This window comes from Typopeltis vanoorti, chromosome 2 (assembly GCF_054136105.1).
Source record: "Typopeltis vanoorti isolate ZY-2024b chromosome 2, IOZ_Tvanoo_1.0, whole genome shotgun sequence".
Taxonomy (NCBI): domain Eukaryota; kingdom Metazoa; phylum Arthropoda; class Arachnida; order Uropygi; family Thelyphonidae; genus Typopeltis; species Typopeltis vanoorti.
In genome coordinates this window covers 174,862,867-174,876,464 of record NC_143550.1, presented here as the reverse complement: position 1 = coordinate 174,876,464, position 13,598 = coordinate 174,862,867, and the positions used below count along the sequence as shown (strand labels likewise).

General features: G+C 37.2%; 1 protein-coding gene across 3 annotated transcripts in view; it reads right to left on the bottom strand.

The window, feature by feature from the left end:
• mRpL44 (mitochondrial ribosomal protein L44) overlaps window positions 1-13,598 on the bottom strand; it is a 132,865-nt gene that overhangs the window by 90,347 nt on the left and 28,920 nt on the right. For all 3 annotated transcript variants that reach the window (XM_090409664.1, XM_090409673.1, XM_090409682.1), the window contains exon 3: window positions 1,345-1,526. In XM_090409664.1, the coding sequence (XP_090265790.1) occupies window positions 1,345-1,526 (182 nt within the window). The remainder of the gene's footprint in view (window positions 1-1,344; window positions 1,527-13,598) is intronic.

Below are 13,598 nucleotides of genomic sequence, written 5' to 3'. Positions count from 1 at the left end.
ACCAAAATCTATATAACTGTATGTGAAGTGTATATTAGAGTGTATGCTAATGAGTCTAGGAATATTTCCATGAGCTTGAATTATTTCCTGTTATAGGATACTGGCTGGTTGGATAGATTGGAGGTCTGGACTAAGGAGAATGGATGTCAATTTAATGTGACAAAATGTAAGGTTATGCATTTTGGGGTGAAAAGTTTAGCAGCAGTATACCACATTGGTGGAACTGTACTCCAGGAGATTGATGAGGCCAGGGACTTGGGAGTGTTGGTGGATAGGGAGATGAAGTTTAGGGGGCACATTGCAAAAGTGGCTAAATCAGCTCATCAAATCACTTGGATGCTGAAGAATACTTTGACGAGCAGAGATAAGAAACTTATTGTTCCTCTGTATCGAGCCTTGATAAGACCCCATCTCGACTACTGTAGGTGCCCAGATTTGGTCACCTAGGTTTCTTCTTGAAGGGGAGGAGGTTGAGAGGATCCAGAGGCGAGTGACCAAGATGATAGGTCTATGGAATGAACCGTATGAGAACAGGTTGAAGATTTGTGGGTTGCAGAAATTAGTTGATAGGTAGAAAAGGAGAGATATGATTGAGACATTCAAATTGCTGAAGGGTTTCTATAGGATTAATTCAGAGTATATTTTTGAGATCAGGACTGGTGGTGGCGGGAGGACTAGGGGACATCTATGGAAGCTGGGCAAGAGTGTGGTTGGTAAGGGTGTTAAAGCTGGGTTCTGTACTTTTAGAGTGGTAAATGAGTGGAATAAGCTGCCAGAGTCTGTTGTGGGTGCTATGACAGTGAATGAGTTCAAGGCAAGGTAAAATAGATACTGTGAGAATGTTGAATAGTTGTATGGACATGATGTTTAGGGCCTCCCTTGATGAGTCGCCCATAGTAATAATAATAATATATCAACAATAACATATAGCATGTTCTTCTAGAAACTTTACCCGTGATAAGATTGGTCATTGTTGCTTGATATTACCCTGCTGTGATGTGTTCTCTGTGGAAAAACTATTGCTACAGCATTTGGACAAGGCTATAGAATCTGTACAGCAGCTATATAAGATGACAGGATACAATTATTATATAAGACAAAAATGAACAGCAATAATAAAATTAACCACAATACCACCTTTGATGTGTTTATGTATCAATAAATACACTGATACAAATATCCACTGAAATTGAAATAGAATTTGTATACTAATGAAATAATGGATATGAAGCATAAATTATTTAATATATTTCATCCACATGACTGTTTGGGTGGTTAAAGATAAAAAATAAAATGAACAAAAGCAGCTGAAATGACATTATGCTAGATTTTAGGGTTACAAACCTGAAGCTGCAAGCTGAGAATTATCTTGAAGTGGTAAGATTACATCTTGAAGACCAAGTTCCTTACGTCTAGCCTCTTCCTGATTAATATAAGACTTATGAGTAAAAGCTCTCCTTAAAGTTTCATCATTAAATTCTTCATTCAATCTTTTACCAAAAGAAAACAGTTCAGTTGAGTAATTCCTAGGAAAAGTAAAAAAATATAATTTTTTATTCTTCTGATCTTGATTTTAGTTTGATTTTTCCATGGAGATTAAGATAATTGGATCTTAGGACAATATGAAGACTGGAGGAATTCAAAGAATGGGTATGCATCTTTGGGAATATTAGTTGCAAGAAGAGATTGCAAGAAAGGTTTCTATGTATCACTCATATTACACGTGTGTGTGTATACCATCATCTTTACAGTCACACACACACACACACATACACACACGTATTATGAGTGACACATAGAAACTGAGGAGAGAAGGTATAAGAAATTGTTTAGAGGCAAACATTTAGTTACAAACTTTCAAGAAACAAACAATTCATATCTTCAAACATTGTGAAAGGCTAATATATTGCAACTCCCAATACATTTAAAGAACATAGACAACTGTGCTTATGAACATTTTATGAGATATGAAGTATTTTATTTCATAAATATTTTATGATGCAATGAAAAATTTCTAGTTCAGTAATTTCTTCCTCTTTCTGTGTCAATATTCTGTGTATATTGGCACAAAAAGAGGAAGGACTTACTGTGCCAATATACATAGAATATTCTTCAGTTGTGAATATATTCCACATATTACTGTTGACTACTTTATATATATTAATTGCAGCAATTTTAAAAGACAAAAAAAAAAAAAATTGATTTTACTGACAATGCAAGCTCTGTTTGGTCTGTGGTGGTTATTTCTTAAAAAATGAAATGTTGTGAAAGCAATGAAATGCTATTTAGCAATCTGGATTCAGGTTCAGAATAGAAAAAAATCCAACACCTAATTTTTCAGAATAACACAAAGTGCCATATAGTGGTATGACTGTGTTCGAAGAGCTCTGAAAGCTAAGTTGTTTAGTTTTTTAAAAAAAGTGTTATCAGTTAAAAAATTGTGTTACAATCAGAATGTACTGTGGAATTAATTAGTTGCAGTGCAGTGTCTGCAAAATGTACTCATTACCGAAGATAAATGGAATTTGGTCTGAAAACCATATTGGTGGGAAAGTGTACTGAAAATCCTATGAGAGCAAGGGTCAAAAGTGTGTCTCAGGTCGCAAGATTGAAGTAGTGGATGGAACTCAGAATATGCTTGAAATTGTGTGTGATGTAAAGGCAGATAGAATTGAAAGAGATATTAAATGTGACATGATTGAGAGAGAGTGAGAGAGAGAGAGAGAGAGTAAAAGTGTTGAACGAAATAGTATGACAGATGTAAAGAATGAAAAGTTTGTCATAAACGTTCTGTATTTCAATTACCCTGCTTTGTCTTTATTTGTTCTTCACTTGAGTGAAATATTGTAAACAGTCGACTGCTGCCATTTATTTCTTTCTACTAGATTTTATTTCTCACACTCTATAGTCTAACAAATTTATTTATTTTATGACTGCACCAGTTGAACTATGTATGGAGTGCAAGATTATAAGATTTTAAACTAAAGACAAAGCAGATGTTGTTAGCATTCCTCACTTATGTTAATCTTTACCTATAATTAGTCATGGCTTAATCATGATTATACTTTATCTTATGCAGGTTTGAAATTTTCAGGAAAGCGCACTGGCAGAATTAGTCCAATGTGTTGTTCACAAACTATATAATTAAATCAAAAAGGAATATTTACAATTTGATCCATTTTAACACACACACACACAATTCTTCGCGATTCAGACTTAGTTCTATGTTTCTTCCCTTAAAGTTAAATCACAATCTATAATATCCTGCTAGTCAAACGTACACAAACTGACAATAAAGCATACCTTGAGTAAGCTTAATTCAATATACATTATCTTATTGTACACACACTTGATGGACAATCTTGTTAAGAATTATCACATACATAAGTACTTACAATTTTTGTTCAGCACTGCCTTTAACGTGAATCTTTTTCTTCACGTGAAAGTGCTCCTTGGTCTTTCTTTCCTTCTTCTGGCTCTTTCATGATTTCTCATCAAATTTCTTCTTTGTCTGATTCGTCGATTATTCCATGCCCTATGGGACCCTTAACATGGCGACCATGTGCAGCTCTTTCCTTTTGATTACAGACATTCGATATCAGCGGACCTAGGTAGAAGACTCGGAAACCTATGACACTTCTCTTTCGATTAACGACAGCAGACCTCACGTGGTGATGGACCGAGGTAAGAGAAGGTGAAAACCCTAAGACAAAGTCCTTCTTGACATCTCGCCTTATATAGGCACAGACTTCCATTATGTATGCGAGCATCTCTCAAAACTTCCATATATGGTCAGGTATTGACATCTGACCATGATGACATCATGCTTCGTGCATATTTTGAAATTTCCATATGTGGCAATTCTTAGAATTCTTCACTATTCTTAGAATTAGACATGAGTTAACAGAGTTACATGATGACATCATGCACCACATTATTTTAACAAAGGTTCATGGTTGTTATCACAATTACAAGATTATTACAGACAACATTTGATATTTTAAGTACAATCTCCTTAGAAAAATATGTAAAAGCAAATATAAGTTACATAGTTACATATCATGAGAGATTTTACAAATTGACTGTAATGAGGGAGATAGCTTAGTTACATGGAGAGAGAGAGAGAATGCAAGAGATGGAGTGAATGCAGTAATGTCTGGTGAGTGGGTCAGCTGATAACAAAAAGTGCGAGATAAGAGAAATGAGGGTCTGACAAGAGAGAAAGAAAAATCAAGAAGCGAATCTTGTATGGCAATTCAATCATAAGAGGTGTAATTGATGAGAGTTTGACAAAATTGTGCTTTCCTGGTGTGCAAATTAATGACATTAGTGAGGCTATTAGAGCACAAAAGGATAGGATAGGATGAAAGAGATGATCGTATTGGCTGGAACAAATGATCTGAAAGTATGGCATGGCATGAGAGAGAGGACATGAAAGAATTACTGAAAGTAGCAAAAGAAAAGAGTGAGACAGTTAAGATAGCGAGTTTGTTGCTGCAGTATGACAGTAGAACTGAGGAGGGGGCATAATAGTGAATGATTCTATGTGTAGGTTAAGCAGGGGGAGTGGTGTGGAATGAGTTTGATGGGTGAAAGGACTTATACAAGAAGAACGGTTTGCATCTGAATAGATTTTGAGTTCAGAGACTGAAAAAAGTGTTGGTGAATGAAGTGAAAGTGGCTGTGCAAAATCAGAGAAACTAGGGCTTTTGGAGTGGGGGGGGGGAGCTGGTGAGTGGATATGCAGACATGAGTGAGACAGCAGTTGAATATAAGAATGGGTATAATATGCCTAAGTTAGTACGACTGGTAACAAACCAGAATGAAATAGCATGAAGTGTCAGGAGAACAGTTGGCCTAGGGTGCTTTTGCACTTTATGTACACTAATGCCAGGGGTATTCAGAACAAGATCATCCTGGGCAAAGGTTATTGGCATTAGTGAGACATGGATAGCAGAAGATGATATAGTTAGTAAGACAGAAAGTGAAAGGTAGAGTGCATTCAGGGAGGAGAGAGAGAAAAGAATGAGGAATGGGGAGTGTTATTGATAGCCGATGAACTGCAACCAAAGAGAGTACAAGTTCAACTCCAGTCCAGCGAAAACAGCACATGTGAGGCTACCTGGTGTGAGATTAAGGCCAGCAGAACAAAATATATAGTTGTATGCCGCTATAGACCAGGGAATGGAAAAGATGATGAGGGATAGTATGCATCAGCAAATAGACTCAATGAGTGGAGGGGAGGTAATTATTATGAGGATTTCAACAATGGGAACATAGATTGGAAAGAGGAGAGGACACATGGTAGGAAGGAAATGGAATTTATGCAGTTACTAAGAGATAATTACCTGAGACAACATATGATGGAATATATTAAGGGTTCGAGAGTGCTCGATCTACTAATTGTATCTGAGAATTTGTCTATAATGAATATGACCACGTTGCTACCAACTGATGAGAGTGATCATATGATCTTGACCTGGGAGGTAGAAAATGTGTGGAATTTTCAGTTAAGATTGAGTATATTTGGAATTACGAGGCTGGTAAGTACAACAAGCTTAGGAGATTGCTTGGATCAGTGCCACAGCATGTAAAACTGCAAGAGCTGGATGTTGACAGTGCATGGGAAGTGGTAAAAGAGTATTTGAGGAAGATAATGGCAGACTACATACCTAGTCAGAAAAGTAAATCAACTGAGAGTTAAAGGATGAATACCTTCATTAAGCTGGAGCTGGGAAAAAAAAAAAAACAATTGTGGAGGGAATTTAAGGAGAAAGGTGACCTGCAGGCACAGGCCAGAAGGATAACTAGTATGGTAAGAAAGGCAAAAGCAGTATGAAAGGAAGTTAGCAATGCAGGCTAAAGAGAATCCCAAACAGTTCTTTTGATATGTTACAAGGAAAAGAAAGAACGTATATGGCAGAATGATTTTAATGAATGCTGATGGTAGAGAGAGAGAGATAACTGAATCAGTCAAAATAGTAGATCACTAAGTGAACACTTTGCAAAAGTATATCATCCAGGTGATGATATTGCAGGAACGAGAGAGTCAAAGGATAATATGGGAACTGAGGTAAATGAAATGGAGGCACATAGCATATTACAGAACCTTAATGTGAATACAGCATTGGGACTGGATGGTATACCAGCTCGAGTTTTACGTGAAGCTGAAAGGGAATTGTCAGTGCCCTTGACCATATTGTTTAATCTAAGTCTCAGCTTTCGGTTAGTCCCAAGTGGGTTGAAAGATGGGGGGAAATAGTTCCATTGCATAAAGGAGGCTCCAAGACTGATGAAACAAATTACTGACCGTTCAGCATATCAGGAGTTGTCAAAGTATTGGAAAAGTTGGTTAAGAGCAAAATATAGGAATAGGTAGATGGAAATACTACTGTATGAGAGGGGGGGCAACGTGGTTCTGTGAAGGGTAGGTCATGCCTCAGTAACTTGCTTGTTTGATAATACAGTGACAGCTGAGTTGGATAAAGGTAGTGGGTTTACAGTGATACTACTGGACTTAGCAAATGCCTTTGACAGGATATTATATGGAATTCTAATCTGTAAACTGCAGCACATGGGGGATGGATATATAGGGTTAGTGAGAAGGATAGGAGGGTGGTTGATGGAGAGATATCAGAGAGTAGTTTATTCAAGAGTAGAGTTCAAAAGAAGACCTGTGACTATTGGCATGTCACTCAGTTCTGTTCTTGGACTGCTACTGTTTAATTTGTACATTAATGATATAGGAAAGGATCTGAGAGGAACTGTTATTTGCTGATGATTCAAAGTTGGGTAGAGCAATAGTTAATACAGATTGTGTCAAAATTTTGGAGAATGATTTGAATAGATTGGCAGACTGTTTAATGGATGTCATTTTAATGTGGCAAAGTGTAAGGTTATGCAATTTGAGGTGAAAAGATTACCAACTGTACACCACACTGGTGGAAGTACAATCCAGGAAATTGAAATAATTTCCTGGATTGTACTTTGAAATAATTTATTTCAAAAACACATTAATTTTAACAATATCATTTTATGAAAAAAATCAATATGAACATTCAACTTACAAACAGATTTCCAAGATCACATTACATTTGTAAGCTGGGACTCACCTATACTCTTACATGGTTGGGAATGAAATAACCTAGTGCAGATTGTAAGATGATGACTATCATTCATGTTGTTGCTTAAGGAAAAGATCAATAAAGATAAATAACCATGTTTATTATTATGTAAATAATTCACATCAGTCATCAAGACAGTGATGTGATGTGATATCTATCCAAAATATGTATAATATGAGGGTTGTTCAATAAGTAATAAGACTAATTTTACTGTTGCGAAACTACTCATCACAATATTAATTTCAGTGGAATAAAGAAATGTTGCTGTCAGTATTAACAAAAGAGGGCTGATGTGCCAGAGTGTCACAGGCTGATGTGCCAGAGTGTCACATGACTAAGCGCAAGCTTGTTTCAGCGCGCCTACAAGCCACGACCAGTCGTTGAAATGGAAGCATCCTTGGAACAGCGTTATGCGATTAAATTTTGTGTGCGTTTGCAAAAATCGGCATCGGACACTTGTAACACGATACGCGAAGCTTTCCACAATGAAGCAATGTCGAGGGCAAGTGTTTTTCGCTGGCATAAAACTTTTAAGGAAGGAAGGCAAAATGTGGAAGATCTTGAACGTGAGGGAAGACCTTCAACGTCCATCACAGAGACAATGATCAACACAGCAGCGATTATGATCAAGGAGGATAGCAGAATTACAGTATGACAGCTGCATGTTGTCCTGAATATTTCTGTGGGAAGTGTTCACTCAATCATAGCTGAACATTTGGGACTGAAATGTGTTTGCGCCCGATGAATTCCCAAACTCTTGACACCGGAGCAAATGCAGCATCGAGTGGATGTGTGCACAGAATGGAAAGAAAGACTGGAACAAGAAGGCGACAACTTCTTAAAACACATCATTACAGCAGATGAAGCTTGGTTGTATCACTATGACCCTACAACGAAACAACAAAGCAGTGAATGGAAGCATCCGTCTTCGTCTACCCCCATGTAAAATCGGCTGGTTTTTGACTATAATGTTTTTTGACTACAAAGGCATTGTTTACCAACATGCTGTAGAACCCGGGAATACTGTAAATGGCTCATACTATGCGGATGTTTTAAGACAATGGTACAGCATGTCAAAAGGAAGCGTCCATTGCTGAAGAATGGCTTCTTATTGCACCACGATAATGCAAAGCCATATATTGCTGGTTGTGTAGTGGACGTTTTGCAGAAGAACAACATAGATATCCTACCACACCTTCCATACAGTCCTGATCCCGCACCATGCGATTTCTGGCTATTTCCTCAGCTCAAGAAACCACTAAGAGGCCGCCATTTCGAAAGCAACAAAGCATGTGTAAAAGCTGCGGAGGCAGTTTGAAAGAACTCTCAAAAAACGGACTTTCACATGTGTTTAAGAAGTGGACGCAACGTTGGGACAAACGCATAGCATCTCACGGTAATTACTTTGAAAAAGACCATGTAAATGATGACGATTAAAGGTAATCTGTTTTCTGTATAAATATAGTCTTATAACTTATTGAACAGCCTCCGTACATTGCCCCAAACCTGACTTTGTAGGCAGTTTAAGGCATATATGTCAGTCTAACCATAAATACTATTACAACTTGAACAGCACATAAACTGTTAATCTAGCAGTAAATCATTTACAGCTTTCAGCACATACAAAACCACATATGTAAAGTGCATACAGCAGCACTCAATATTCTCAGAACGGCCCCTTTTGCCTTCACATACACTCAAAGTTAGTGAGGCCACATATCAATGGTGGGAGGCACAACATCCAATCGAAACACTGCCACTGCTCACTCCAAATAACCCCTTCAGGCTGACAATGCTAGGGTATTGTTTCCTGCAGGCTACTTTCTCTGTCTCTCTCAAGCTCCAATTTGAAGTCCAACGGATTCAGATCAGGACTTCCAGATGACCAATCAGATGGTGAGATGTGGTCGGGAACATTCACCTTCAACCACCATTGTATGTTCTCGTCTTGTGTGCAGGGGCTGAATCCTGGTGGAAGGTCCACTGCCTACCATGAAACAAGGTGTTGTTCAGGCAGCGTACCACAGTATCTTGATACACTTTGGTGGGGTTTTGACCCCTTTCTTGCAGAAATAAAACTTGGAATCCCTTAATAAATCATCCCTCACCAAACCATCACTGACCTGCATCAGTGATGGTTTGGTGGGGGATGACCTTTCTGAATCCTGGGTGCTGTGTGACCATCTGGGGCATTTATCCAATCATATTGGTAATTAAACAACTCTTCAGTGATGAAAATCTTTTCATCTGTGAAGACGATATCTCTGTGTCTAATGTTTATGTACCATCCGAGAAGTGCCTTTGAATTTATCACCCTCTGAAGCATAAGTTGTGATATTAGGAAGTGTCCAGTAGAACAACGATTGGCTCTCAACTCCAGGTTATCAGTTAGTACATGTAACGTTCTCTTCAAAGTGCTCATCTCACATTACATCACCTTCTGCATTCTCACAGGATTACAACAGAGACGTGCTTTCACAGCCCTCACAAGCTGTTACATCCTAACACAGCATGATCAACCTGTTCTTTGACGGTCAGATATGTCTTCTGTATCATTATAATAGTAAATAGTTTGATACATAAACATCCAACTGATACCGAGTCTTTAGCATGTTGATAATAATGGGTGGCTTCCTTCCAATCTTGTGAAGTGCTATTGCAGCTACATGGCTCTCATAATCTCCCCACTGCATGTTAACATGTGCAGTGAGACAACTCTCTCTCACTACTGATAAGCATGCGAAATCATTTTTAGGTCTATAACCAGTCCTATCCAAGCTACTTATTAGTGCTGATTCCCCCCCCTCCACATCTGCCCAATCACCTATATAATTAATTATAGACAAATTATGGACACTACAAGCATGTTATAAACAACTAATTTAATTTCCTGATGTTTAGACCTTCATATTAAGGTCATCAATCTGGAGTATATACACACATATATAAAGACAAGCTACATTACATTTCACACAGTAAGCTACAAATACAATGATTTGATCAACAGTTATTCTACTGGCATGACCTCCAGTGAAAAAAATAAATAAATATATAAAAAAGAAATATGAAATAAAAATAATTAAAATAAATAAGGAAATAAAATAACAATATCAAAGCTATATCTATTTAAGATAACAACAAAGAAACATTCTTTCATATAATTGTTTTGTTACAGTAAAAACTGATGAGTAAAATCTGACATTTCATGTTTTTACAAGTGGCATTTTTTTCTCTTAATGTATTCTCTTAATCCCTGTTCTTTTCAATGGCTATTTCTTTAAATGTATCATTTTAATTATTTATATGTATGCATTCACATTTTCTGTAGTTCACTCACACAATTTTAGATTTAAGATCCTGGATTATCTATGGTCCTATTTATACTTGACTCTTAGGGAAAGGTTATGTGGAAAGAATATGTGCCTTCTATATTCCTGGAATTTTTAGGCACATCATTATTATTAAGATTAGAGTGGTTGATAATAATCTCGGGGGTGCTTAAGGGTCAAAACTAAATAACTGAGAGGAGACCTCCACATAGCCTTTAAAGGAATGCAGAGAACCGACCAGAGCTTCTGACCTAATGTCCAATCCTAACCTTCTCGTGGTGCACCCTGTTTGGTATCTACTTGGATACTGAACGAACGAGTATGGGCTGGCAATTTCGTATTTAGCCGATCAAATTGTATTCTTAATGGTTAAACCAAAATAAAAAATTATGGTACAACATGACAAAATTTCATGCTGGCTGGGACGTCGCCCGGTTAAACAAGGCCCCTGTTGTTTTTGCCCAGGAACCAGGGCGAACAGTGAAAAGTCGGCTACTGGAACAAATCTGAAAACAAACCAGAACTCAACATCACCAGAGTTACAGATCGGTACTATGAACGTAAGAAGCCTGAATGGCAAAGAAATGGAGCTATCGGAGGAATTAGATAAGTACCAGATTGACATAATAGGGATGACTGAAACAAAACAAACAAAAACTGGTGAGATCTTTCTGAGTAATAAATACAAAATGTTATATTCAGGCAAAGACAATCAAGGAAAAGAAGGAGTAGCAATAGTATTCAACACAAAATACGAGGCTAATATTCTTGAATGGCAGTCAGTCTCAAGTAGAGTAATGTGGACAAATATGAGAATGGGGAACTGGACAATGAGACTTATTTGTGCCTATGGTCCCACAGAAGGTTCTACTAAGGTAGAAGTGAATGAATTTTTTGATGCTTTAGAAAAAGCAACTGACACAATGAAAAAGGAAAAGTTGGTCCTTGTTGGGGATCTAAATAGTAGGAAATGATTGTGAGACGTACAAAAATATTTTGGGAAAATTTGGAGAAAAGAGCAAAGCTAATAATAATGGCAAATATCTGTTGGATTTCTGCTCAGGACATGGACTGGTTATTACTAACACCATGTTCCCACATAAAAATGTGCACAAATTCACATGGAGAGAAGAGGCTAGGAATAAGAAAAGTCTCATTGACAGTGTTATTGTTGATAGTGATGTTTTCTCCCTGGTGCAGGCCACCAGAGTATACAGAGGATTTGAAATTGGAAGTGATCACTATTTAGTCTTCAGCAGGATAAAATTGCATTTCACATTGAAAAGAATAACATGTAAGAAAGTTTTAAAGTGAATAAAAGTTGAGCAGCTCTCAGATGTGAACTGTAGACTAAAAAAGAGTTTGAGAACAGGAATCAAACCTTGGAGATTCAGTGGCAAACTCTGAAGAAAACATTGATTGATTCTGCCAGAGAGGCATGTGGTGAAGTTGTCTGCATGGATAAAAAAAATCAGAACTCCATACAGGAAATTAAAGAGGCAGTGAAGGAAAAGAAGAAAGCATATCAAAAATTCCTGTCAAATAAGTCAGCTTGTGCCCTTACAGAATATAGAGACAAATGCAAGAATGCTAAACACTGTGTAAAACTAGCTAAACAGAAGTCATGGGAGGACTTTGGCAAGAATATAGAAAATAAATATCAAAAAGGTGGCAAAATATTCTGGAGGTTGTTGAAGAAGCTTAGGAATTGAGAAAAGAGTGCTGTAAAAGGAGTTAGAGATGATAAAGGTGAAATGAAAATGGGAGAAAAAGATATCCTTGAGGTATTGGGCAATTACTTTGAAAAACTGCTAAATGAAACAAGCAGTGATAACAGCACAGTGATAAAAAAACTCACCAGGCATGCAGTCATTAATACATATCCATACTTGAAGTAGAAAAAGCCATCCAAGGCTTGACATGTGGAAAGGCAGCAGGAGTAGATGATATTCGACCAGAAATGCTGAAGTATGGTGGTATAAGTCATACAGTGGCTGCACTGCATAGTTCAGAAAGCCTGGACAGAGGGACGAATTCCCGATGATTGGAGTAGAGCTCTCATACCCATATATAAAAAGGGAAATAAAACTGAATGTGAGAATTAGAGAGGTATTTCCCTACTGAGTGTTCCAGGCAAGATCTATGCAAGTATACTTGAGAAACAGTTGAGAAAAATTGTGGAAGAAAAGCTTGGTGAAGAACAAGCTGGATTCAGGCCAAATAGAGGCTGTCAGGATCAGCTCTTCACTTTACGACAAATAGTCGAGAAAGCATTGGAATATAACAAAGATCTGTATTTAAGTTTTGTCGATTTGGAAAAGGCACATGACAAGGTGCCAAGAGAGAAGCTATTCAATAAACTACAGTTATATGGTGTCAATGGGGATTATATCAAGCAATACTTAGTCTTTATTTGAGTTGTAAGTCAGCAGTTAGAATTGAAGGATGTACAGGAAGATGGTTTAATGTTAAATCTGGTGTGAGACAAGGATGTACATTATCCCCTCTGTTATTCATTATCTATATGGATCACATTATGAAGGAAAGTGGTATTAAACATGATATCAAAATTGGAGATGTTAATGTCAGCTCTTTGCTTTATGCGGATAATATTATACTTCTAAGTAAATCCGCGACAAGTCTGCAAGATTCTCTGACTAAATTGAATAGCTGTTGTAATAGATATGGTATGAAGGTCAGTAATAAAAAGACAAAGACAATGAAAATAGGCAGAATCATTGAAAATGTCAACTGTGTTGTGAATGGAGAACCTGTGGAACAAGTAAAACATTTCAGTTACTTAGGCATGATTTTTACTGAAGATGGTAAATTAAATATAGAAATAGACAACTGGGATGGTGGGAAGTCAATTGAATAAATTCATATGGATATAATAAGAACATAGATGGTTAAGAAAATAACTATTTATTAACTTAAAAGCTAATATTTCGCTGGTATTATATCCAGCATCTTCAGAGCACACAACGCAAAGTTTGTTACAAAGGCAAGACAACCACAATCTGGTGTAACAGTGGGGCTAGTATAAGTAATTCAGCGTGCAACACAAGACTAAAGTCCTAATACTAAAGTATCTCCCTGTATGTACAGAAAACCCACACATACAGGGAGATACACAAACAATCAC